Source organism: Petromyzon marinus, unplaced genomic scaffold (assembly GCF_048934315.1).
Source record: "Petromyzon marinus isolate PM22_M1 ecotype Great Lakes invasive population unplaced genomic scaffold, UKy_Petmar_22M1.pri1.0 PM_G_Scaffold_7, whole genome shotgun sequence".
Lineage (NCBI taxonomy): Eukaryota > Metazoa > Chordata > Hyperoartia > Petromyzontiformes > Petromyzontidae > Petromyzon > Petromyzon marinus.
Window position 1 is genome coordinate 3,958,909 of NW_027423024.1, and position 27,633 is coordinate 3,986,541.

At 50.4% G+C, this 27,633-nt stretch overlaps 2 protein-coding genes across 3 annotated transcripts; both read left to right on the forward strand.

Annotated features, from left to right (window-relative positions):
* The first annotated feature begins 268 nt into the window (after positions 1-268).
* LOC142920216 (protein LSM14 homolog A-like) lies at positions 269-15,497 on the forward strand. 2 transcript variants are annotated; one of them, XM_076062702.1, is made up of 9 exons: positions 269-342; positions 938-1,105; positions 3,754-3,911; positions 5,473-5,680; positions 8,463-8,609; positions 9,326-9,478; positions 10,936-11,038; positions 12,236-12,479; positions 14,857-15,497. In XM_076062702.1, the coding sequence occupies exons 2-8, from the start codon at positions 985-987 to the stop codon at positions 12,441-12,443; spliced, it is 1,098 nt and encodes a 365-aa protein (XP_075918817.1). In that variant the 5' UTR covers positions 269-342; positions 938-984; the 3' UTR covers positions 12,444-12,479; positions 14,857-15,497. The 2 variants fall into 2 exon arrangements, with proteins under 2 accessions (XP_075918817.1, XP_075918816.1); XM_076062701.1 differs by lacking the exon at positions 269-342 and having other exon boundaries at positions 371-1,105.
* An 8,171-nt stretch (positions 15,498-23,668) lies between these two features.
* On the forward strand, positions 23,669-27,384 carry LOC142920215 (beta-1,4-galactosyltransferase galt-1-like). The gene is made up of 2 exons (XM_076062700.1): positions 23,669-24,144; positions 25,536-27,384. Exon 2 carries the CDS (start codon positions 25,620-25,622, stop codon positions 26,997-26,999), a length of 1,380 nt encoding a protein of 459 aa, XP_075918815.1. The 5' UTR covers positions 23,669-24,144; positions 25,536-25,619; the 3' UTR covers positions 27,000-27,384.
* Positions 27,385-27,633: the final 249 nt, after the last annotated feature.

Below are 27,633 nucleotides of genomic sequence, written 5' to 3' on the forward strand. Positions count from 1 at the left end.
GCGGGGTGTAAGGGGGCGGGGTGGACGGGGGGCAGGGTGGGCGGGGTGGGGAAACGCCCCTCGGTTTAAAAAAACGCCGCGTATTTCGATTGGTCGAGAGGCGTGCACGTGACCCGCTTTATATTTCGTGCAGTTCACATTCCTGGTTCTTTCGGTAAAGTCACGTTGATAGAAAATAAAAATTAAATAAAAAATAACTAAAATGAAACACAAAGCAAAAAACCCACGACGTTGAGCGGAAGAGAAACAAATCCCCCTCCCCCCACAATCCCGCCCACTTGGCGCTACCCAGAGTGCATTGCAGTGCCAGTGGCGTGTCCGTGAACACGTGGGGGACACGCGGTGGGTTGTTGCCATCATCATCATCATCAACACCACCATCAACAACAACACCATCATCATCACCATCATCATCAACACCATCAACATCACCATCACGTTCATAAACACCACCATCATCAACACCACCATCATCATCAACACCACCATCATCAACACCACCATCATCAACATCACCATCATCAACACCACCTTCATCAACACCATCATCAACAACACCACCATCATCAACATCATCATTAACACCACCACCATCATCATCAACACCATCATCAACACCACCATCAACACCACCACCATCAACAACACCATCATCATCAACACCATCAACATCAACAACACCACCACCATCAACACCACCACCATCAACAAGACCATCATCATCAACACCACCAACATCATCAACACCACCACCATCAACAACACCACCATCAACACCACCACCATCAACACCACCATCACCATAAACAACACCACCATCATCACCAACATCAACACCACCACCATCATCATCATCGTCGTCGTCTCGCGATCCGGGCCAAGTTCCCCCCTCCCCCCCCCTCCTCCTGCCCGGCCCCACCAAGGCGGCCCCACCAAGGCGGCCCCACCAGCCCCTCTCGTCGCCCGTAGCCAGAGCCGGCGACCATGGCCACTTGGGCGGCCTGCATGGGCGTCAGGATGAGCTTGCTCTCCATGGCGGGCATCCGCTACGAGGGCATCCTCTGTGACATCAACACGGACGACTCCACCGTCGTCTTGGCGAAAGGTTACGCACTGGGGGGTGGGGGGTGGTTCACGGGGCGACTGTGGACACCCCGAAGCTGCGGGTTAGGGGTTTAATGAAGCCGCTTGAGTCGTCCTAACAGGCGACTCGCTCGGGCAGCGGCAGCAGCAGCAGCAGCAGGAGGAGGAGGCCTTGGGGCTGGGGAAAGTTTGCCAGGAGGAGGTGAACGTGTCGGCGACGTTGCCGCCTTCTGGACAGATTGGTGTGGGTGTCGTGGGGTCAATGTGTGGGGGGGTATTAAAGAGGGGTGGTTTGACCCTTTTCAGGGCAATCAAACAGGAGGTGTTAAGATGCTCAAACGACAAATAAGATAGTCTTTGGTTTTTTTCGGTAAAGTCACGTAGGTGAAAAAAATCAATAAAGTAAATGAAAAGAAATCAATGAAATCATGATTGTATTGGATTGCTGTATGTACTTTTGTGTTTTCAATTAACCTGGATTTGTAAGAGAGTCCTTAATCTCAGTGGGAATTGCCCAGAAATGTTTAAAATGACAGCCATTGATGCGTCACGTGGGGGTCAGACATTTGTGACGATGTGTGACGAGGGGCGGTGGGGCGTTGAGAAATGTGACGTCACATCAAAATTCGCAACTTTAAATATAGACAACACGTTCTACTTATCTTCTTGGTTCTTTCGGTAAAGTCACGTAGAATGGAAATAAAATAATAAAAATAAAGCAATAACATTTTATTTTTAATAAAATTGTATAATGTTTTATTATTATTATTTTTTATAAAATAAAATGTTATTTTATTATGTTTTATTTTTATTATTTTATTTCCATTCTACGTGACTTTACCGAAAGAGCCAATAAGATGAATCCCTGCAGTCACGAAAGCTTTAAATCGAAACGTTCTACTTAATCAAATAGACTTGTTAATAAATGTTTTCACCTTCAACATCGGAGTGCAGCGCCACATTAAATACGCACTACAATGATAATAGTTTAAAGAGATTTGAAGTGTGTTTTATATATTTTTTTGGGGGGGGGTGGGTGGCGAAAATCGTCCAAAATCGCGCGACGTCATTTATGGCCGGCGCCTCTAGCTGTACTGGGGCAAAGTTCTTCAACTCGTCACCCGCTTAATCACGAATGTTCTGAGGTTGTTGTTCTTGCTGATTCTGGGTCGCAGTGGTTTCAAGTATTTTTCAATGAAGGTTATTGGGTGCACAGCCGTTTCAATACGGGCACACATTGTTTCGTCCGTCTGTTTGCGTTTCTCCCTTGCGACGGGACATCTTAAAGCGACGACGCGTAACAGAAACATTCTGGAATAAACCAGCAAATATTCCACACAAAAAAAACGTATTAAAACGCTGTGTGCCAAAATCAAGTGTTGAAGCCGGGTCGGTAGTCACAGGGCAATGAGACGCGGCTGGTCATAGACGGCGCGTGACCCGGCCAAAAAGCCCGGCGGTGCCGCATAAGGGGCCATCCATAAATGACGTCACGCGATTTTGAACGATTTTCTTGACCCCCCCGTCTATTTAATTAAGTAGAACGTGTTTTTATATTTAAAGTTGCGCATTTTGATGTGACGTCACATTTATCAAACTCCCCCCCCCCCAGTCGTCACACATCGTCACAAATGTCTGACCCCCCCCCCCCCAGGTGCGTGACGTAATTTCTGGACGGCCCCAAAACAGTTAATTTGGAAATGTTCCAGATTCATTTTTGCCTTCATTCACAGATTTGGGCCAACGGCACCTGTCGGGATTAAATTGGCACAATGGAGAACTTCTTCTTTGCGACGGTGATGATAGCGATTTGTTATGTTGATACCCATAAACATTCAATACCTGCAGGCATATGGCTTATGGATGACGGGCTATTGGTTTTAATACAGCTAAGACATAATAAAATAAAATACATTTATATTTTACTTAAATGAAAATAAAATACATTTCATTTTTAGTTTTTGTTTTATTTTATTATTTTATTATTTCCCTTCTATGTGACTTTACCGAAAGAAAGAAGAATATTTAATACAGCTTGTTGCAGGAAATAAATTAATCTCAATTTTTGGCTTGCAGAGTTGAGAAATGTGTGCAGCTCGGAACCCCGCGAGCTAGATTTGATTCCTGGCTACAGACAACGTCGTCGGTGGTGGCCTTGTATCCCAACACATTCTGGTTTTCGCGTAGGTAGACTGCCTTCAAGTGAAGTTACCTGGTGTGGTGTGTAAGTAAAAAAGATGATTAAATCAGCACTGGGGAGGATGAAGGTAGCTGAACCAGCTAGAAACTATTTTAAAGAATTGTTTATGTTGCGGGTAAGGCCCACTTACTATATCGCTCTTTCAGAAGCGACCTGCCCACAAATGGTAGGTAACGCAACGAAGTGGCTTATCGAAGGACCTGGAGGGGGGGGGGGGGATCCGCTCGACCCATGGGAAGAGAAAACCTCGCTGACTCCAAATATACAGCAGGTGTTGTCAGGGTTGGGATGAAACGCATGACCTTCGATATATACCAGGCGAGGTAGTTAACGTCTCACCACAGTGGCGCCCAAAACCCACAACCACGCACCTGCTCCGACCTGCATAGGTGCTCTCGACCGTAACAACGCTTGACCAAACGGATACGTGGAGGTCTGTACCGGCGGCGGGCGTCTTTGTGCGCGCGCAGTGCGCTTGCGCGGAACGGAGGGGCGCCCCGCCGACCGTCTCATTGCCCCTCGCGAGGAGGTCTTCGAACACATCGTCTTTCGCATCAGCGAGATCAAGGACTTGACCCCGTGCGAGTACATGCTGTCCGCTCTGCACCACGACGTGGCCATGGTGCAGGTGAGAGGTGCAGCCGCTCTTTACCATTAAACTCTTTATTTATTGTACCATGTGAGGCCCACCGAGCTACTTAACTCTCTTTTCAGAAGCGACCCGGCCACAAATGATTTGCTCAACGAAGCGGTTTATCGCGTGGACATTTCCAGCAGCCAAATACTCCAAATGCACGTCGGTTCTAAAACGTGGAGGTAGAAACTGGATGACCCAGAGAAATCCACGTGACCACGGGGGAGGACGTTGAAAACTCCAAAAATATGCAGGCGTCGGGGGTCTGGATCAAACCCCACGACCTATTGTACTCCAGGTGAGGTAGTTAACATCTTGCCACTGCAGCGGTGCCATGGTTTAGGGGAGCGGTGGCACAGTGGTTGATGCGCTGCACCACAAACCCGCCTACGACCCACCGGGGTTTGATTCCCACTTACGGCCAACGCCAGGTGACGATTATCTGAAACGGTCCCGGGCTTTTCCTCAGGTCTATCCAATGAGCACCTGGTGCGATGTATAAACATCGCCACTTGGGAGAAGGCGGTCGGGCGTGGTGCTGGCTTCCCCACCTCCTCCGTGTGCTTTGCCGGCCTCGTAGTTGCTCGCACTGCACTTGCCCCGAACGTCCGTTAAGCCTTTAAGGGACATCTTTGGCAACATGTTGACAAAATGTGGAAAAAAAAGTCAACGCTGATCGGCCGCATTTCGGGCAAATTTTCCCTTCACGGCACTGGAATCGAGGAAGCCAGAGATGGTGGAGAATACGAGGTTGGAGACTGCACTTCACACTCGGGGGGCTTGATGAAAGTTGCATTTGAGAGTTACAATAGTTAGCTAACAGTGGTAGCTGTGGAGGGTCTTTACAGGTTGAGGAGGAGGAGATGGAAGAGGCTACCAAGATCCGAGCCCGGGTGCCAGCGTGCCAGTGGCTGAATTGCGCAACCCTTGGCACCTGATTGGCTCTCGGGTGATGACATCGCAATTATCCCTCCTCCTAAGACCGAAACGGGAGAATCTCTCATGGTAGCCAGATGGCTTACAGAGGTTCTCTGTAAGCCATCTGGCTACCATGAGAGATTCGTTCATGAGGCTATCCACATATACAAACACAGAGACAATTTCAACCGAGAGGAAGGAATTCTGGCTTAGCAATCATTGGAAGGATTTGATAAACCATTCCGGGTCTTAATTGATTGTTCACGCTTACGGTGGCTTTCAGACCGCATCCATCATTTTCGTCTCCCCCCTCCTCTTTTCCGAACATAGATGGACTCGTCCATCTGAATAACTGCCAAATCGCTCTCCGTGGTGCTAACGTTAAAAAAAAACCCGCCACTTTTTAAAAAAAAATGTCTTGCTGTGGTTTTTACACCTGATGATGATTGCTTGTGTTGCAGTCGAAACGTCGTGAGAATTTTAAAGTTTTATATTTTTATTATTTTATTGTTTCCCTTCTACGTGGTGGTGACTTTACCGAAAGAACCAAGAAGGTGCATAAGAAGTTTGACATGCGTACGTCGTCCGTCGTGATTTGTTCTAATCGCTGCCTAACCCACCCTCACCCCCCGTCCAGTCCTCGCCGGGCACCCCGGGGGGGGCCGCCGCTCGCTGCCACACGTGCAGTATCGGAGCGGCGGCGAGCTGCCACTCCGCGCCGGGCACGCCGACCGGACCCCCCCGCGGTGCCACGGGCGGCCACCCGGGCCACGCGCGGCACGACGCCTGGGCCACAGCGGTCGGGCACCGTCCCTTTGTGCAGCCTGCGTACGGAGGAGCTGCGGGTACGGGAGGGGGGGGGTGCGGTGTGCGGTAAACATCGGCACTGCAGGGCTGCACCTTTGCCCTCTTAATGCCACGTGGTTTCCGTTGCCCAGTGGCCTTGCCTCGGGTCGTTTTCGCCTTTTGCTCGTTTAGAGGCAACTGCGTGATTTCAATGCGATCTTAATTGAACGCAGTTGAGTTGCAGCTATCTTCATGGAATTATTTCCGTAAGCGCATGCAGGAAAATAAAAGGCTCTGTGCATAACAGCTCGATGATGATGATAATGCGTAGTGCATGCGGACGAGCATTTTTGTTTTTACTTTGCGCTTGATGGTGATACCCAGTGATTGCATTTTAAATTGTCGCCTTTTCAAAATAACCCGTCATTTAAAGCGTTATTATTTGGTGCCCTGTCAATGAACTGCTCGGCGAAGGCCGCGCTGTCTTGTCATGCGGGGTGGGGTGGTTATTTCACCTGCCACGCTTCACTTGTGCGGTTGTGGTGAATGGGAAGGTGGGGAGCCAGCCACCGATTTGGATATAATTCGCTCGTGATGTGGCTGAGAATCGAGTTATTTTTTGCGTCGTTGGGTTCGTAGTTGTGCGAGAGCCACTCTTCTACCACGAGATAATACAAATGTGGTGCTAAATGGGTTTTGTTGTTTGCAATAACGGCGTTTATCAAGAAAGCCACTTTATTCAACGATCATTTGTGGTAAAGTGGCTTCTGAAAAAGTGCAAATATAGCTCGGTGTCTTGCCTGATAAAAAATAAAAACGTTTTAAAATTACCCCTCTTCCACAACTTAACCCAATTAAGATTTGCACCAACAAAATTTAATTGCGGCTTCAAGGTCCTGCACGATGCATTTCTCCATGGCGATGATGAACGAAGACTTTCTTTTTTAAAATCTGTGGTTTTGTGAGAAACGAGGTTGCCAGAGGCAACTTGCTATATTGATCTCAACGAGGTGCTATCGTGGTGCTGAGGTTGTGGCCACCCTGTTCACTGGCTGGGTATTGAGAGAAGAGAGGATTTCTGATCGGATCTCCACCTGCATCTTTTACCAAACACCTGATGCCCGATTTTGTAATGTCCAATGAGACGTCGTACGGAAATATGATTGTTTTTTTGCGTTTTTTTCAACATTCTGGTTTGCCGAAACCACATAAATTGGTGTGGTGCTCCAGGTGACAAATTTGATTTGTTGGGTGGCAGATGGTGTAGCAGAACATTGGGCATTGTAGAGCAGTACCCCAATTTACATTGGTGATGCGTTCCTGAAATGTGCGACGTAAATTTAAGCAATTTTTTCCCAAAATACCGTACATCAATAATGTATTTTGTTATCGAAAGCACAGTACATGTCGTCATGCGCGCGACACCACAGGGTAGTTTACAGGGTAGGTGAAGCAAGAGGCGATGGGGATACGAGAAAGGATCGATGCTGTCACCGACGTAAATTGTGTTAGCGGTGTTCATAATAAAGCGACGACGTGAAAGGGGTGTGAGTTGTAAATTTATATTACTGTGTTACCCCACGATCGTCTCGCCCAGTGGTTCTTAACCCAGGGGTGCACGCACCCCTTGGGGGTTGCAAGATCCCCTTTCTGGGGATTTCTTTCGAAGGTATATCATCGAAATACAGATTGGGCGTGGGCGCGCGGGCCGAGTGCAACCGCTTTGTTTCATCAAACCCCTTACGTCTGTTGACGTTGCACGTTGTTTGTGAACGATTGGGAACCAAAGGGGTTGCAAGGCTGCGGCAAAGGTTACAACAGCCACCGACTTTAACGGAAGCGTCGTGAATCCTCGTGCCGCCCGTGTTGGTGCAGCCGAGGCCTCCCTCTGCAGGCGGGAGGACGAGTCGTGAAGTCTGCCGTGGCTTGTGGACAAGAGCCCCGGTGACCCTCGTTCCACCGTCTCGTTTATTAATGTTAACACCCCCCCAATGTAATGCTGCCCGACCCATAAAAGTTGCGCGCAAACGCCCCTAACGACAAACGTGTGCTAATATTTTTATATTTTAAACCCGTGCGAAATCATCATTTTTGACAAAATATATGAATGGTGGTGCTATGGCAATTCTAGATTTAAAGCTTTCGTGACTGCTAGGATCCATACTCTTTGGTTCTATTGGGTAAAGTCACGTAGGTAAAAAATAAAATAACAAAAATCACGACGTTTCGGCCACAACACAAGCGGCCTTCCTCAGGTGAAGGGACGAGACTGTCTGGAGGACAGCGCTACCTACGTGGCTATGGCAATTGGTTGCATCAAGAGCAAATGAAAGCGGAGTTTCCTTTTCGAAAATGTTGGAGACGCAAACGGGGTGGTCGGCAAACGCTGCGCTTGGCCGCTGAGTGATCTGTGCGGTTTTGACGGCCTCGCTCGAAGCGACGTAAAAATGGCACGCTCGGATACGCTGGGATTTGTGTGCGGTGAGCCCATCTGCCTGGTGACAACACAAACGTGTGACCTGCAGTCGTGAGGAACGATAGGGGGGGAGGGGTGGTGGTGGTAATTATGATGATGACACTGACACCACGATGGGTGATGGAGGGCTATGGCACTTGTGTCTTGCCCACACAGCTGTTGTAGAACGCCCCCCCCCGCCCCATAATACCAACAGCCGCCTTTCGCCACTAAGTGACGGTGACGTCACCACGGCGCCCGTGCCAGATGAAGTGTCGCCGGTCGTTGCCGGGAGGCACCGGGAGGGTCCCACGTGGCCCCCCCCCGACGGGCTGACGAACCGAGACGACCGGTGGGTGCGCGCCGGCTGTGCCCATCGCCCACAGGTGCGGCAGAGCGCACGGCCGGCGCGGCCGCTGCGCGCGTCAACGCCACGCCGCAGCAGCCGGCGAGGAAGAGCGGCACGGTGGAGCGGGGGGTGCAGACGGCGCCTCGGCGGCGGTGGCGGAGGGCCCCCGTGAAGCAGATTGCAGGTACGGCTACGGGTGGTGTGGGTGGTGTTCGCCCTCCCCACCCGCCACCCCCCCATGCCGTCATTCATCTTTTCATCAAATTTGTAAGTTCGTTTTGAAGCAACGTGTCCCAATTTACAGTCGGCGTCTCGTACCGACGGAGACTAATTAATGCGTTTGCGTATTGAAGGCTCGCCGTGCACAGCTTCTGTGGACGCATTCGTCGTGGGGCTTTGTAAATCGCGGTGGGAAGGCAAAAACCCCTTGCCGCTTTTATCACTGACGTTGCCTCAAAGGCGACGCGGTGCATTAGCCTGGACTTTGGCAATGGCCTTTTGAACATGTGCAGAGGGCGGAGAGAATAACAGATTCTTGGCCGCTGGTGCCGACCTGAATACCGGGCAGCCGGTGCGCTATTTTTTTATGGTCGTGAATATTTACCCAGGAAACCTGGGTCGAAAGTAAGAGACTCACATTTGTCCATGAGGGTACAGCAAAAGTTTTTTTTTCTTTGCAGCAGGGTGTACTCATTGATGCATTATTCCAATGGAGAAAGTTTGCAGGAAATGTTTCACATTTGGGGAGAACATGCAAACTTCCAAGTATACAGCAGGGGGTCGGGATAGAACCCACGAGCTCTTGCGTACCAGGCTAGGTAGTTAACATCTCACCACCGCCACCACCGCGGCGTTGGTGGATCACAAACCGAGCTGCCGTTTATTTTTCTCTCCCCGCAGGCTCGAGCCGCCATGGGCGCCCCCAGAAGGCACAGGCCCTGAACCTGGGCGATGAGTTTCAGGCGGAGTTTGACTTTGAGAGCAGCAACGCGCAGCTGGACCGCGAGGAGCTGGACAAGGAGTTCCAGAACAACAAGGCCAAGCAAAGAGAAGGTGGTGGACCTTTTTTTTTTTAAAGGAGCACTTTGAGGGACCCGGTTTCACACCACCACCACCACTCCCGTGGGATGTCTCCTTTTAGAATCAGAATATTTATTTGTCCACTGGGGGATTTCGATGCGCTACAAAGGTTTTTTTGTCCACAGATGTTCAGTAGGGGCGGGTCAGAATGTAACAACATACAATACAAAAACACGATGGGAGTGCACAGTCTATAGGTCAAGTGAACAAATCGCTTGAAAAAATAAAAATCAACTAATCTTGTCTTACCAGGTAAAAATCACTGAGATATTCGCTTTTTCAGAAGCGACCTGGGCACAAATGATAGCTCAATGAAGTAGCTTATGTGGACATTTATATTAGGCCCTTTTTTTCATACGAGTTAGAGTAATTGTGAGGAATGATAACTTGAGAAACTTTCCGCATGTGACAGCCTTTAGTAAGCTTGGCTGTCACTGCACTTGTGGGTGAGGGCCTCGCATCACTCTGGTCAGGTGTGGGTTGCAGAAAGAGTGGAGCTTGGACAATGTAAAGCATGGATGTGCAGTGCAACAGTGGATTTGTCTTACACCGCCTCTCTTGTGCCAACAAATTATTAGGCGGCTGTGGGGGGGGGGGGCTACCTTGCCTCGTGGGTTTCACCAAAACCCTGACCATTGTATATTTGGAGTTTGCATGCGTCTCTCTCCCCGTGGTAGTGTGGATTTTTCTCTGGGTCGGTTTAACATGTAGGCTTTTGCGACCAATATCATCCATGATAGATTTTTTTTTTGGGTTGGATCACGATCTAACCCAAAAAAAACCTGTTTTCTCTGAGTCATCCGGTTTTTCCCTCCACATTTTAGAATCAACGTGCACTTATTGGAGTTTACCTGCTATAAATTTCCATGTAATAAGCCACTTCGTTGAGCTATCATTTGTGGCCAGGTCTCTTCTGAAAAAGAGCCATATAGCTTGATGGGCCTGAAATATAATGCAAAGTTTATGGTCGTATTGGTTTAGCCCTGACTCGCATTGGTGAATGGTTGTATTTTAACAAATGGTAAAAAATTTTGGAGAATCCCCTGTACTAAATGTTGGTAGCCTTGAGGACCATGATGCACTTTTGACAATTTTTGTTCACGAGGAGCAATCTCCACGAGCGTCCATCACGGTGGCCTGTTGCCACTGCTGCCACGGCGTCTTCTGTTGAAAAGTTTGGTTCAACAAATCTGTACCGTCGCCCCCCTCTAGTGGCTCACCTCAGCCATCGCCATGAGGGAGACGAAGGTGGCCGGGCATGGTGCTAGGCCCACCCATGCCTTCGTGTGCCGTGCCGGCCTCGGGGTGCCACTCACTAAGAGCACTTGCCCCGATAGTCTGAAGCGAAACAGGGTGGGGATCTTTGTCTTTAATTGTCCAGGCCATCCCTTAATTAGTTTCTGACATTGACGTCTCCCTTTGTGCTGCAGACATGCAGAGGGGTCCCAGCAGGAGCTCTGCCGTGTTTCCTGACAAATGCTTCTACGACAAAACAAGATGCTTCTTTGACAACATTTCCAAAGATGGCGGCAGGTAATGGCATTTCTGCCACTTGTGATTTTTAATTGGGTCTCCTTGCTCATCGCGGGGTTGATGGTCTCGGACGGGCAGTGGTGGCGGCACACCTTTATATACAGCGCCTGGAGGAGGCAACGGGTTGGTGGTTCACAATCTTCTGCCATGTGCACCGACTTGCCAGGAGGTAGCAGTACAGCAAGTTGATTCATCTCCATCTGTACGGAGATGGGGTTTCTGTTCCCCCCCCTTCACTCTCCCACCTTTGCACGTGTGGGTTTTCTTTGGTTTCGTCCCTCGTGTAATAAAAACTCACAAATGGAGTTGGCCTAACCATCCTAATATAGGATGACAGATCTCGGGCAATTGTTAGTGCCGTTGCTGGCTGCCTTCTCACTCGTATGCGGTTGACTACGCCTCCTGAATATCTGGAAACTTTGGGGCGTTGCAAATGTGTGACGTTAACTTTAATTACTCTGCGCAGAAAATGCACGCCGCGTGAATTGCGGTGTTGCGCTTGATTCGGGAAAAAATCCTAGCTCGAAAATAAGAGGAAGAACCGTGTAATTATTTGACTGGGCACGAGGCGAACATTTCTCTAAAACGCAGGATGGTGTGGAACCGTGCAGGGAACCTCTAATGTAGGGTTTAGCGTTCACTCGAGCAATTCTGTAGTACCGTGATCTGTCGTCATCCACAGACCACTCTTCAACATGGTGTGGGGTGAGCCACTGCTCGGAGCGTCAGAAAGAGTCGTTGTCGCGTAACAACAAAACTATTCGCGGTGCAAATCTAGTGGCTGCTCTGATTTATAATACTGCGGGCGCATTAACCGTAGGGATGTACGCCTGCTGCTTGGCAGGGAACATTCAAAGAATCCCGTGACGTGTTTTACAAGTGGCAGGCATTTTTCGTGTGCCGGTGTAAAAACTGCGATATTTGCCAAAATGAAAATGAGTGACTTACTGTGGCCCTTCTGCCAGTAGTAGTGGCACGGGCAAGAAGTTGTAGCGCTGTGTCTTTATCTCCTCCCTCCACCTCCAATACCAACACGCGCCATTCACTGCTCGGTGAAGGTACACGTGGAATGTCGAAGGCTCGCTGACAGGAGGTCATGGGACAGACCCCAGGTGGCCATGGATAGACTGAGATGACTGGCAAGATGCACCAGCTGTGCTCACAACCCCCGCCCCCCCCTTCCTTCCATCTTGTAAGGAACTGCCGCATGACGTTGGCGGAGGAGCAGCGCTTGAACATGCAGACGTTCGGGGTGAACCTCCCGGCTGCGCGCGCTCGCCGCTTCTGGCACAGCTGGGGCCACACGTCCCGGTTCAACCGCTGGACCCTGTGGGGCGGGGACGGGCGGCCGGGCATGCCCAAAGCAGGGGTGCGGTCTCCTCTGCCGGCCAAGGTGCAGGACTAGACAGATGATGATGATGAGGAGGAGGAGCACGTGCAGGTAAGGGCAGCTCCCGCTCCTGCACTCCCGTTAAGCTGCAAAACAATATCGAGAATCTGCTCGTGCCTCCCTGAGGAAGTCACGTGACTTGTGTGGCCATCCCTGCTGAGTCCCTTACCCTCTGCCCCCAAAAACCCCCCCTGTGAAAATACCCTGCTCTGTGGAGGATGATAGAGAGACCCTTTTATAGCATTGTCTCTGATCCCATTTTTCCATTTGTCTCCTCTACCCCTTTCTATTCCTCTTCCCATTCATTACGTCCTTGACTCTACTCGCCTTCTCGTGGTTGTAGCCATGGGTACACTTCTAGATTTAAAGCTTTCGTGACTGCAAGGATCCATACTCTTTGGTTCTATTCGGTAAAGTCACGTAGGTAAAAAATAAAACAACAAAAATCACGACGTTTCGGCCACAACACAAGCGGCCTTCATCGGGTGAAGGGATCAGGCTGTCTCGAGGACAGCGCTGGAGTGAAACACAGCCACGCTCAGACCGCGGACCTTTAAGCTGTGTGCGAGGAAACAAGGTGCCTTGACAAAGGAATTAGCATAAAAATTAGCATTTGATTGACCGACTGAGCATAGAGGTGGTGTACGTGCGGGTGGACCTATTGATGGTGTGAAAAGGGAATTTTTAAGAGCTGCGAAAGTTTGGGGTACCACTACTTGAAAAATATACTGTACCATTGAAAATTAGTTTAATGTTTAGTTCGATTTAGAACATCTTTCCAATGGTTGCTTAATTTGAAACCATCTTCTCGGTTGAAATTGTGTCTGTGTTTGTAGATCTGAATTGCCTCGTGAACACATCTCTGATAAAACCCGTGGGTTTGCAAAGAACCTTGGTATCGGAGAAAATTATATCGTGATCACCCACAGCGCTGTAACAGTGATCAGCCACGGCAGAATAATTCGTTTTGACGTGTTTCAAATCTGATTTGTGCTCGCGAATTCGGCCAGAGACATGTCGCTTTGTCTCCCCGATATAGCAATCACCGCAGGTACAACTCAATTTGTAAACCCCGGGGTACTGTAAGTCAGGAATGACATCCTACCTTCACGGATGGGATGGGATCAGATCACGGTCCCAGTACCTGATACCATTGAAATAAATGGTTTCATCCTTGCTCTCAAGAATACATTAAAGTTACATGGGCACAAGTCTGGCTCGACTTATCTAATTACAAATAACTATTCACAATAATGCAAGTGGCAGGCTTCGTTGTTAACTAGGCCTCCATATTTATCGTAACAATTTAACAGCATTATAAAGGCATTTACAGCATTATAACGGCAATCCTAACATAACAGGAGTCCCAGTATTATAAGAACACGAAGGGGTTTGGTGGCCAGCAGCATGCCCTGCCACCTTTATCTCCCCAGTGGTGATGTTGACACCCAAGCAGTTACTCGTTTGGTGGCCGCGAGCGGTAATCGAACTCGGGTCGCCGGGTTCGTAGCGCAGCGTAGCGTTAACCACTACACTACAATGCGTTATGCTTCCACACACACACAGACACACACAGACACAGACACACACACACAGACACACACAGATACACACACACACAGACAACGCTAACTGCTACAATACAATGCGTTACGCTTCCACATGCGAGGGTCACGTGACAGATTTGACGCCACAGCTCACTTGCTGTGCAAAAAAAATATGCATTATTGAGCTCCCCCCCCCCTAAAAAAAAAGTGTATTTTTATAATTTTTGCGTGGTGTACAGTCTGGTAAGTACCCACATGGCCAATTTCCAGTTGGTTGCAAGTCGGGAAGTACGCTAAACATTTTGAACAGGCACACATTACAACTTTGCCTTTTATATATATGGCGATAAACGAACTTGCAGACAATGATTATTAAAGTCCCACAAGGAGCAGATGCACCCGTCTTCACTGAGATGGTAATTGTGCCTCCATGTTGTACTCTTTGTAAGGACTGACACCCCTGCCTTGCCTCGTCGCTTCGAGACCCTTAACGCGTCACTTCCTGGTCACGTGACCAAACTCGGCACCATCATATCAGGAAGTTCTTCTGTAAACACAGCTCCATATCTGCCGTGGGGCAGAACAGTGGCCATGTCTCTCCTGAAAGAGCGCTCCATAGCTCCGTGGGCCGTACCTGGTAAAATACAAATGTAGAGTAGTTTCTTTCAAATGGAGTTGGTTGGCAACGCTCTCGTGCCCAATTTTAGAGATTGACGAAGGGCATTGGATAGCTTGGAGAGACACCTTGTCACCAAATCTTGGCCTAAATCGGGACCACGCAAACCAAATTCTCCAATTGAGAATGGAGCCCTTTGTGGGGTCGACGACAATCTGTTGGTTTTCCTTCTTGATGTCGATAATGCTTGCTTTTGTTGTTGCAGGTTGCAGAGAACCACACTTCCTCCCAGAGTGCACATATATTGGGGGTTTGCTTGATTTAAAAACACATTTGTTTGGTCTGAAGAAACGTTACGTAGAGGGGTAGTCCGAGGACTGTATGTGGGTTTTGTTAATTGATATGCGATTCTTTTAATGTCTATGGTGTGTAAATAAGATGCACACCTCGTTTTGTTGAACACTTTACACATTTATAATTGTAAGTATAGTTTTTTACCTTAGTCTAATGGGTGAGGTAAAACATTTCTGTAAAATCGGACTTAACTTTAAAGCTTTAATTGTCTCCTAAAATTGGTTATTTTGTGCGACCGGTCTTAAGCTGTAATAACCATGGACATGACAATTTAATTGAGTTGTGTTTGTATTTCACAAGGCAGCATTAAATGTTGCGGAATTTATATCGGTGCATTCGCTGTGGTGAAATGGCCGGCAAATAATTAAGTTGGCCAACTGTAGCTTTACAACATTGCTTCGTTGAATTTTTACTGCATTGCTTTAGATTCCTGTAAACTTTGGCTGTAATGTAGTACAAAGCATGGCTTTAACAGGATCGGGGATGGGGGGGAGGTTTGCTGTATTTGAAAAAAAGTAAAGTGCATTTCAATAAATTGAGACATCTGTTCCAGCTTGAGGGCCGATTTTGAAAAATGAATCTGTGCTTGGTATGTTAAGCAGCGTGGTGTGGCAGCCCAGCCCCAGCCTGCCAAGATGCCACCTCGGCCGGCTGGGCAATCTAGGCGAGGCCGGGGGCTCTGCACGAGATTAGGCCTCACCACGGTACTCTGAGTAAGAAGTTAACTGCAATAGAGTCGGTATATACTAGTGTTGAGTTGGTAGATACTGCTGCAGAGTAGATGCTACTTTAGAGTAATTAAATACTGTTATAGAGTAAGCGGACACTGCTATAGTCAGCTGATAATACTATAGTCAATAGATATGACTATCGATTCCATAGATACTGTGGTGCCACAGCAACGGAGCAACTCCGCCGGCGCCACCATCCCCTCGCACCCCTCCACACGAACGTACGCACACTCCCACTTAACACACACACACACGCACCCACGTAGGGTCTCGAAGGGGGGTGCCTGGCCCACAGGCTTTCATCCGAAGGGCCCCTAGCAGGGATGTCCCCCAGTTTCCCGTTGCCAGGAGATTGGCCGACCCCCCTCCCCCCCCCCCCAGGCCGGATTACACGGCGGCCCCCCCTAAAATCAGCTTTAAAAAGTCGCAGGGGTGCATAGAGTTTTACAGGCTGGCCGCAATGAAGCGCACGCAACACGGGAGATGGGGCGTCGAGGGCAGAACACTCTGCTGGCGCGGGGTTGGGAGGACCGGGTGGGGAGGACCGGGTGGGGAGGACCGGGTGGGGAGGAGGGGGTTGTGAGGAGGGGTGCGTAGACAATGGGTCAAGGCGCAATGGAAAGTCACGCTCCAGGTAAGGGCGGGGACATCGGTTTAAAATCGATAGGTAGGCGCTCGATTGGTCTGCGCAGGATAACACCACGTGACCCTGGATCTTCGGATTCCCAGGGCGTCAAAGGGAGGGAGGTGAAAAAACGTTCAGGTGGTTCTCCTCCAGCCGTCCAGCCACCCCAGTCTGACTCCCGGCCACTCGCGGCGTCCGAGGGACGCTGGCGAGCACCGCTACGACTCGACCCCAGGCGGAGACCTCTTGGATCATCGTCCCTCCGACTCCCACAGCTTCCGTGCGACACCGTGAGTGTGTCTGCGAGTTGAGAAGTAGAGTGTGGGGGGTACACCCAGGGATTGAATAGGGATAGGCTACGTGCTGCTCGTGGAATATTTACTACTGGGCCGCACAGGGTTTTCTTTAGACGCGTCATTAATAAACTTCAGTTCAGAAGAACGGTGTGGTGCGATTTCTGTGTGCGCGTGTGGGCGAATTTCGGCATGGTGTCTGTGATTTTTGAGTGGAGCGACTGCGTGCGGGGGGCGGGGTGCGTGAGAGAGCGAGCGCAGGGCTGCAGAGTGTTGGCACGGGGTTGGTGTGTGAGGTGCGCATCTGTAGTGAATTCGAATTAGGTGCACACACAACTTCTTGGGAGGCAACACTTTTTATTAATGAACACAACAGTTAACTCTTACATTACGCATAGGGTGGTGACCACCGACTTACTCTAGCTAACACACACTTCTCAGATACCCTAGGGAGGTACAGCCTCCTGTCTTGGCGGGACTTACACGTCTACCGCTATCCTAGAGTCCTCCGGCTGGGACCTACACATGGATCTCTTGGCGTCTTCACGATGCATCTTCATTCTTGATACGGGCAGCCTCGAATCTCGTGAGGAGGCTGCTTATATGGGCCTCGGCGTGCCCGGGCTCCGTCCTGGCCATGCCTCCCTTCAAAGAACCCTCTCGAAGCCCCCCCCCCCCCCCCCCCTGCTGTCCACATGCCCCCCGAGGTGCCCCCTAGGCCCCCGGCCCCCACTGGGGTCCAGTCACGTGTCCAGCCTTGGTCACAGAGAGGGCTACGACCTCACACCACCCTCGTGGCCTCCCGAGTCCAGAACCGGCCCTGACGTCATTCCCGCCTCCAGCCGGGATGACGTCATGTGTGTGTGTAGACCGGCGTGGTAGTGACGCTCCCCCGCATAGTGACGTCACACGTGTGCGTGTGTACGCAGTAGTGATGCTACCATCACTACACATCTATTACCGTCTATACGACCGCCACTGGTTACACGGGGTATCGCGCGGTGTGTGTGTGTAGAAGACGCGCGTCTGCAGCGCAGCGTGAGTGATTAAGGTGGGGTTCGGGGTGCGCTAAATCCACTCCACCGCCGTGTGCGTAGATCGCCATCTCTACGACCCGCTACGGTTTACGCGAGGGTTTCGGCGTGGTGTGTGAGACGCGCGTCTGCAGCGCCGTGCGAGTGATTTGAGCGCGGTGCGCGTGAGGCACTCCGTGTACTGCAGCACACGGAGCGGCTGTGCTCGCGTTAACGGTGAGGCATGCCCCATAGCCTGGTCCCAGCCATTCCTTTCCCGCTTGCATTAGCACCTGTGCACAGCGGATTAAGGCTTATCCACGGTGTGGGGGGGGGGGGGGTGTGCATATTTGTAGTGTTCGATTTCACTCGGACAACTTTTGTCTTTTTTCGAACACCGCTTTATTTACAACTCTCCACATGTCCTCAATATTCCACAGCATCCATGTCGCCACGGCTCGCTCGCCGTGCTTCACTCGACTCGCTCGCCACCTTTGTCTCTCCGCTCCCCACGATTACTGCGCTTACTCCACCGCTAACTTCTTCGTCTCCGCTCTCCGCTATCACCGTCACGATGCTCTCTCCACTGCTAACTGCTTCGTCTCTATTCACCGCTATCACCATCACGATGCTCTCTCCACTGCTAACTGCTTCGTCTCTGTTCAGCTCTGCTAACGCTACGCTCTCTCCACTGCTGGATACTTCTCTTCAGCTTTGCTATCGCTACGCTGTCGCCACTGCTGGCTGCTCCTCTTCTTCAGCTCCGCTATCGCTACGCTGTTTCCAAGCTCCGGCTCCAACTCTGTCTCTCCAACTCTGTCCCTACAACTCTGTCGCCAAGTTCTCCACCCTTCAATTCCCTGCTGCTGACTCCAAGCTCTCCAACTTCAACAACCTCGCTCCAATTCCCGACTCCCCAATTTATCCCCGCTCTCATTACTCCCCAATTAATTAGTCCGTGCCCCAACGACGCTCCGCGTCGTTCGCACCTGTTTCTCACCCAGACCTTTAGGCGCCACTCTAGCCTTAGCCACAGCTCCAGACAATCACAGCCGTCCTTGGCTCTCCCAGCTTAATTGCCCTAACATAACCTGCACTGTATTTGCCTTCGCGACAGGCTGACCCAACATAACCCGTACTGTCTGTGTTATCATGTAATCACGCTGTTTGCACTACACACCTTCCTGCTCCACTACATATTCATACAGCCGCCAGTTATTTTCAGTTAGCATTGCGGGCACGCGGATTAGGCCTTAATCCCAGGAGGTGCGCGCGTGTTACTGACACAGCAGCAGCCGATTTCTTTGTTTAGCGCTCGGCGTGCGCGGGAGAACGCCGGCGGCGGTGAGCCGGCCGTGTAGAGATGTCCCTCGGAGCTGGTACGGGGGGGGGGGGCGATCACTCGATCGGCGGGGGCCCGACGAGAGGTGGCCAACGAGGAGGGGGGAGTTGAGGGGGTGGACGTCGCGCCCTGCCTGCTCACGGGGAGTGGGGAGGTGGGCGTCCGCCCCCACAAACGATGCTGTGCCAACTCCCTTCACCGTGGGCGTCAATCGACGAGGAGCCACGCAGCCCCCCCTGGCTCGCCAGGAGATGACGACATGGCAACGAGGCGTGGACTCCGCCTGTTGCCTCTCCACGGGGAGGCGAATCCCCATCACCTCCCCGATGTTGCACCGCACACTCGGCTTTAGGGTGCGAAAGAAGTTTCGACGTAACATGGGGGACTCACAGACGACCCGTAGACTCATAGACTCACCCATGGGTGTCTGTTGTGTGTGGGTGTCTGTTGTGTGTGGGTGTCTGTTGTGTGTGGGTGTCTGTTGTGAGTTTATGGGTGAATCTATGAGTCTACGGGTCGTCTGTGAGTCCCCCATGTTACGTTGAATCTTCTTTCGCACCCTACACGCGTACATATACACATGTAAATAAAATGGTCCGCACCTAGAGAATGAAATATTTCTTGCCAAAATAATCCTGCGGACCCACCCGAAGTGAGACCTGGGCTGGAGGGCCCACCGTGGGCTCCCTGGACGCGCTGAATGGAGCTCTCCTGCGCGTCTCACTTCCAATTGGATAAATTCTCGCTCCAAAGGTTTCATTGCCTTGCGACGGACGCCTTTTAAGGGACGTACGAAAGGCGTGCCCCATTGTGTAGATCAGGAAGCCGATTCACTGGAGGAGCGGCGCTTGACGCCGCCTTGCGGGTGCCCCTTTCTCTGACGCGGGGCCACGCGGGGCCACGCGTTGCCGTGACGTCGATAACAAACGGCGTGAAATAAGGGAAAGCAACAGCAAAAGGTGGCAAACAAAATAAACGTTCTGATATTATTTTAATGTGACCATCACTAAGGGATTCGTGTACGACGGTGTTTTACCTTACTAGTTGGCTGTGTCGGGCGGTGGTGGGTTTAACGACACATTTAAATATTTACGCGATCTAACCCACACACCTCTGTTATGGATGAACTGCATCGTTTTGCAAGTCGTCAGAGTGGACGAAACGTTTGCAGCTTGACGTTAATTGCAAGACAATTCACACAGGGTGACTGTAGCAGTGTGACACACAGGGTGACTGTAGCTGTGTGTCACACACAAGGTGACTGTAGCTGTGTCACACAGGGTGACTGTAGCAGTGTGACACACAGGGTGACTGTAGCTATGTGTCACGTGACTGTAGCTGTGTGACACACAGGGTGACTGTAGCTGTGTGTCACACAGGGTGACTGTAGCTGTGTGTCACACAGGGTGACTGTAGCTGTGTGTCACGTGACTGTAGCTGTGTGACACACAGTGTGACTGTAGCTGTGTGTCACACAGGGTGACTGTAGCTGTGTGTCACACAGGGTGACTGTAGCAGTGTGACACACAGGGTGACTGTAGCTGTGTGTCACGTGACTGTAGCTGTGTGTCACACAGGGTGACTGTAGCTGTGTGTCACACAGGGTGACTGTAGCTGTGTGTCACACAGGGTTACTGTAGCTGTGTGTCACAGCTACAGTCACCCTGTCAGACTGGACGAAACGCAAACGTTTCGTCCAGTCTGACGACTTGCAAAACGAAGCAGTTCATCCATAACAGAGGTGTGTGGGTTAGATCGCATAAATATCTAAATGTGTCATTAAACCCGCCACCACCCGACACAGCCAACTAGTAAGGTGAAACACCGTCGTACACAAATCCCTAAGTGATGGTCACGTTAAAATAATATCAGAACGTTTATTTTGTTTGCCACCTTTGCTGTTCCTTTCCCTTATTTCACGCCGTTTGTGTTATCGACGTCACGGCAACGCGTGGCCCCGCGTGGCCCCGCGTCAGAGAAAGGGGCACCCACAAGGTGACGGCAAGCGCCGCTCCCCCAGTGAATCGGCTTCCTGATCTACACAACGGGCACGCCTTTCGTACGTCCCTTAAAAGGCGTCCGTCGCAAGTCAATGAAACCTTTGGAGCGAGAATTGATCCAATTGGAAGTGAGACGCGCAGGAGAGCTCCATTCGGCGCATCCAGGGAGCCCACGGTGGGCCCTCCAGCCCAGGTCTCACTTCGGGTGGGTCCGCGGGATTCTTTTGGCAAGAAACATTTCATTCTCTAGGTGCGGACCGTTTTATTTCCACGTGCATATTTACGCATGCGTGAATTGCACCTTGAATATTTTTTCGTAAATGCTTTGTATATCTTCTTTGGTTCTTTCGGTAAAGTTACCACGTAGAATGAGAATAAAATAATAAATTGATAAAATAAAATAACACAATAATATTCTCACGACGTTTCGGCCACAACACAAGCGGCCTTCATCAGGTGAAGGGACGAGATTGTGACTTTACCGAAAGAACCAAAGAAGATGAATCATTGCTGTCACGAAAGCTTTATATATGGTAAGCGGTGCAAAGAACCACCGGACCAATGTGAATTTGGATCGGGTAGATATGTAGCGTTCGATTTCACTCGGACAACTTTTGTCTTTGTTCGAACACCGCTTTATTTACAACTCTCCTCAATATTCCACGGTGTCCATGTCGCCACGTGCGCGATGTGTGTGCGCAAACACAGTACCATGTATACACGGAACACACATGCAGGATGTTTACAATGATTAGGAATGTAATGTCTTACACAGCACAAGCACTACAGTACTGTTGAGTCCTTGTCGTACTTCCCAAAGCCACATTTACTACACCGTCATCAGCAGCTATGATCGATCCACTGCTGGGTGAAGGCCTAAGGTTAGAAAGCAAACATTAACCCCCCCCCCTCTGCCCCCATCCCAACTCACCAGGCAATTTCAATGAATTGTCACAATTCAGGGTCGCGAATTGATTAAATAATCCATTCTTCTTTTATATATAAAATTGCGGTGAATGTATCGGCCACTAGTGGCTGCTGCGAGGGTTACACGATCCCATGACATGCAACATACGTATACGATTTCACCAGAACAAATATTATTCTTACATGTGCACGTACACACGATGATGCATCGTGAGGTTAATAATTCAACATGAATCAGTGCATCATCTCTAAGAGACTGTTGTTTTAGTCACGTTTGAGGAGCTGAAGAACGTCTATGAAAGCAAATCTCAGCAAGCTCTCCAATGGACTTGGCGGTCCCGCTGTGGTTAGAAATGGAATGTTTACGTCAGCAGTGGCAGGTGGTGTCCTCCTCAACACACTGTGGTGCTCACTTCTGGCTTTACTCTGAAATTTTTTTTCCAACACCAACTTCTCTCCCTCTCTCTCTCTCTCTGCCCCCATCATGTTAATCCGCTGTTCTTTTACGTCGATCAACTGCGGGATGAATGCCTCCCCATGCCGAGCGGTCCGTGTGCGTTATTTGAACACATTTCATCGCGCCGGTCAGTGCGGGTTGGTGAGAATGGGGGTGCGTATGAAGTTGGGAGCGTAGAAGAACGCTACAACAATTAACTTTCCTGTACTGCCTTCTCCTACCACAGCCCTCTTGTACACGGTGGTTACTCATCCATGCACTAGCCGGGCTCAAACCTGCTTAGCTTCTGAGTGTTTTGATGACCTGGTGCATTCCGAGAAAATTGGTCACACGCCCTCGAGGCATTCTGTCACCAAGAACACGATTTTTTATGTTGAGCCCCACAAGTCATCACAGTCAGCCAATTTTTGCAGTCCTCTCTTTCTCTCCTTCTTTCCTCCCACTGCTCGACTTTGAAATAAACTAAAAACGAAACTCTGAACTATTTTTCATTTCACCAGGAAAGGCCCCACTGAGCTACACACAGGCAGATATTTTTTTGTCAGAAGCGAGCAACCTGGCCACACATTATAGCTCAGCGAAGTGTGCTTATGTTGTGTGTGGTGGACATTTATAGCAGCCAAATATTCCAAATGCATGTTTCAAAAATGCGGAGGGAAAACCGGACCACGGGGAGAAACTGCAAACACCAAATATAAACATAAAATACCCCTCGTCACTTTTCTTAAGTTCTTATTACCTTGCTTATTGCAGGAAGTGTGTTGACGCTTCTCTTTTTAATCTTCTAGTGCACTGTTTGTTGCTGGCTCATTGACATTTTGAGCACAAGGCAGGATTGTGACCACAGGCTTACCCCTGCCTTGAATGTCACACGTGCACGTACAACAAATGACTCTGGCTCAGATCAAGAAGCGCGTTCCACTCCCATCAACCACAGCTCCCATCAGAGTGCTGTTTGTGCCTGGCCGCCTCGCGCGTTGGGCCTCTACTCAGCAACTGTTTGCACGCAAAATGTACAGGCAGAAACCATCGCTTTTATGATTTTATTATTTTTAATGTTCAATTTATTATTTTTATTTGAAATGTTATTTTATTATTTTTATTTTCTATCTTCCTGACTTTACCGCAAAGAACCAAGAATATTGTAATACATTTACACTGTGAACTTTAGCTGTACATTGTGAATACGAAGTGTATATGGTATATTTATGTTTTATATAACGTAACACAATCAGCCATAGATCGGCGGGGTCGTGGTTCAAGCGCGGGGTCAGAGGTCGGCAGGAAGCGCGCGGCGGGGTCAGAGGTCAGCAGGAAGCGCGCGGCGGGGGCAGAGGTTAGCAGGAAGCACGTGGTGCTGGCGGCAACGCGGCCCAGTTCAGTTCCATGTATTTGGTATAACCCTGTGAGCCATTCAGCTCTTGAATCGGGTGCGGCCCTTCCCTCTGCTGCTGCCCTCTGCTGCTGCTGCCGCCCTCTGCTGCTGCTGCCCTCTGCTGCTACTGCTGCTGCCCTCTGCTGCTGCTGCCCTCTGCTGCTGCTACTGCTGCCCTCTGCTGCTGCCCTCTGTGCTGCTGCCCTCTGTTGCTACTGCTGCCCTCTGCTACTGCTGCCCTCTGCTGCTGCTGCCCTCTGTGCTGCTGCTGCCCTCTGCTACTGCTGCCCTCTGCTGCTGCTGCCCTCTGTGCTGCTGCTGCCGCCGGTGCCCGCGGGCTGCATTGAGCTTCGCGTGCGAGCCGAAGGGCGACGCGAAGCGGCGCTTCTACGGAGAGGAACAGCAGCAGGAGGAGCACAGCGCCCTCGACTGGCAGGTGCGGTGGTGGCGGCCTGGGGTCGTGTTAGTGCTGGCTATGGTGGTGGTAGTTGTGGTTGCTATGGTGGTGGTTGTGGTGGTGGCTGTGGTGGTTGTGGTGGTGGTAGTGGTAGTGGTGGTTGTAGTGGTTGTGGTGGCTATGGTGGTGGTTGTGGTGGCTATGGTGGTGGTTGTGGTGGTGGTGGTGGTTGTGGTGGTGGTTGTGGCTCTGGTTGTGGTGGTGGTGGTGGTTGTGGTGGCTGTGGTGGTGGCTATGGTGGTGGTTGTGGTGGTGGTTGTGGTGGTGGTTGTGGTGGCTATGGTGGTGGTTGTGGTGGTGGTTGTAGTGGTGGTGGCTGTGGTGGTGGTGGTTGTGGCTCTGGTTGTGGTGGCTGTGGTGGTGGTTGTGGTGGTGGTTGTGGTGGTGGTTGTGGTGGCTGTGGTGGTGGTTGTGGCTCTGGTTGTGGTGGTGGCTGTGGTAGTGGTTGTGGTGGCTGTGGTGGTGGCTGTGGTGGTGGTGGTTGTGGTGGCTGTGGTGGTGGCTGTGGTGGTTGTTGTGGTGGTGGCTGTGGTTGTGGTGGCTGTGGTGGTGGCTATGGTGGTGGTGGTGGTTGTGGTGGTGGCTGTGGTGGTGGCTGTGGTGGTGGTTGTGGTGGTGGCTGTGGTGTCTGTGGTGGTGGCTGTGGTGGCTGTGGTAGTGGCTGTGGTGGTGGTGGTGGTGGTTGTGGTGGTGGCTGTGGTGGCTGTGGTGGTGGTTGTGGTGGCTGTGGTGGTGGTGGCTCTGGTTGTGGTGGTTGTGGTGGTGGTGGCTGTGGTGGTGGTTGCGGCTCTGGTTGTGGTGGTGGCTGTGTAATTGGTTGACAATATTTTGTATTTCTCTCAATTTCAATAGATTTTATAATTAGTATTGGCCAGTATTAAGACTAAAATAACACCAAAGAAATATGTTGACGTTTGCGTAAAACGAATTATTATTGGCCACGACTATTTAGATCATCTGTTGAAATTGAGAGAAATAAAAAACAATTTCACCGTTCTGACAGCTGCAGGCTCAGTGCTGCTGGGAGCGTATTGTTTAGTAATACATTTAACGCATGCTTATATCCAGGTTATCGTATGGTTACTCTTTGGTTCTTTCGGTAAAGTCACGTATGTAAAAATAAAATAAAACAAAAATAAAAACAACTAAATTAAATCATGACGTTTCGGGCGCAACACAAGCGTCAAATATTGCATTCACTTGCAGAGAGTTGTACCTGTACATATCCGCCCTGAAGCCAATACAGTCTTTTGATTTTGGAGAGCTTTTGTTTTTCTGTGAGGTTTACCTGAAATGGAATTGTGTAAAGTGTTGTGCATTTTTAACGCGAAGCTCTCTGTGTGTGTGTTTTTACGTAAATGTAATCACAGGCCGAGCGATATCAGACTTTTCGTCCCGAGACGGCGGTCTAGAGATTTGATCCAGACGTCTTGTCTCCTTGCACGCCTCGAAGGATGATGAAGCTACGCCTCCCGGTCCTGTTCCTCTCGCTGCTGCTGCTCAGCGTCTCATTGCTGCTGAGCGTCTGGTACATGTACAGCTGGAAGGGCTTCCTCGTTCGCGACCTCGACGCACTCGGCAACTCGTCCGTCTTCAGGCCAAAGCCGGGGTCTGCTTCCGATAAGATCAACCACGTGACGCTGTGCGGGCAACGGGGAGCGCTGCAGAACACGTCGATGATGCGCGTGCGCGACACCAAGATATTCTTGGTGTCGGCGTACCACGACCAGCGCGAGGCCGGTCAGAGCACACGCATCATCGGCATCGCCAACCGGTATGAGCCGGACGTGCTCTCCTGCCACTTCTGCTGCCGAGGGCACTCGGAGATCCTGACGGTCACCGCCAGCGCCTACGTCCACTCGGATCACTTTGACTTCCCGTACGGCACGGCCGACTTCCTGTGCACGGAGCCGCTGGACTGCGAGCCGGGACACGTGTCCGTCCAGCGCATGCGCACAATACCGGACGAGGAAGAGGCCGAGTGGGTCTTCATGCCCGTGCGAAATCGGCTCTACATGCCCCCCACCATCACACAGGAATTCAGCGTCTGCATCTCCACGCTCTTCGGGAACTACGGCAACGTCCTGCAGTTCGTGCAGGCGATCGAAATGTACCGCATCTTGGGTGCGGGCCGCGTGACGGTATGCAACACAAGCTGCAGCTCTGAGCTGAACAAAGTGCTCCTCTACTACATCAAGACCGGCCTCGTCGAGGTCGTTCAGTGGCCCATCACGGACTACGTGTGGGTGTCCAGAGGGTGGCACTACCCCGAGCACCCAGGCGAGCTGCACTACTATGGCCAGATAGCGGCGCTGAACGACTGCATGTATCGGCACATGTACAGCACGCGCTACCTGGTCCTCACGGACATCGACGAAGTCATCATCCCTTTGAAGCACACAAACTGGAAGGACCTCATGCGGTACTTGAACGACAAGTACGGCGCCGACATTTACACATTCGAAAACCACGTGTTTCCCTACACGGTATCGGAAGAGTTTGGGTCGAAGATCCAGGCGTGGAACGCCATCCCGGGCGTCAACATCATGCGCCACATTAGACGGGAGCCAAACCTGCCGGAGGTCTTCAACCCGACCAAGATGATCCTGAACCCACGCGCGGTGCTGCAGACGTCGGTGCACAGTACGCTCAACGCGCTGGGCATCTCGCAGACGGTGCCCGGAGACATCGCGATCATGCACCACTACCGATCGCCCAAGCAGCCCGACCTGCCGCTCGACTCGCTGGTCGTGGACCTCACGCTGTGGAGATACAATGCCACTCTGATCAGAAATGTCAACAAGGTCCTCAACAGGGTCTTCTGGAATGAGTAGGCACAACGGGCGGCGGTGGCGGCGGCGGCGTTGATTGTCGTCATGCGTTTTTTGCGGTCTTGCAATTTAAGTTAAACACCGGTGTTTGTGAGTTTTCCATTTGCGAATGTGGTCAACGTATGGGACATATTTATTTGCTAATCTTATGATTGCGTTTACAGTTAAAATTTGTTATCTTCATTTTTTTCTGCATTTTAATCCAACAGGGCACAATAGGGGTTGTATTGGTATGTCTTATGGAAGCTAGGAAAGTTAACATTGGTTTATTTTAAACCAATCCTAATTATTTCTATTGCTTTTGGGAGTACCACTCGAAATGTTTTCAGGTTAAAACATTTAAAATGTGGCACAAATTGATTTAAATAAATGTTCAGTGTGCATGTTCTACCAGTCTCTAATGAGCTTATTGTTTTCATGACTCGTGTCCACGGAGGATAGTCAAATCCCAGAGGATGGTGGCAGGATTTTAAAAAGTAAATCCTGTGGTGATAAAAAAAATGTACATACGATATTAAACTTTTAATTTGAGTGATAATTTGAATGACAGGTGTGTTTTGGGCCAAATGAGCTAGTAAAGACTCATATTAAACATTATAATAGATTCAGTAGGAATATATTTATACATCCAAATGTA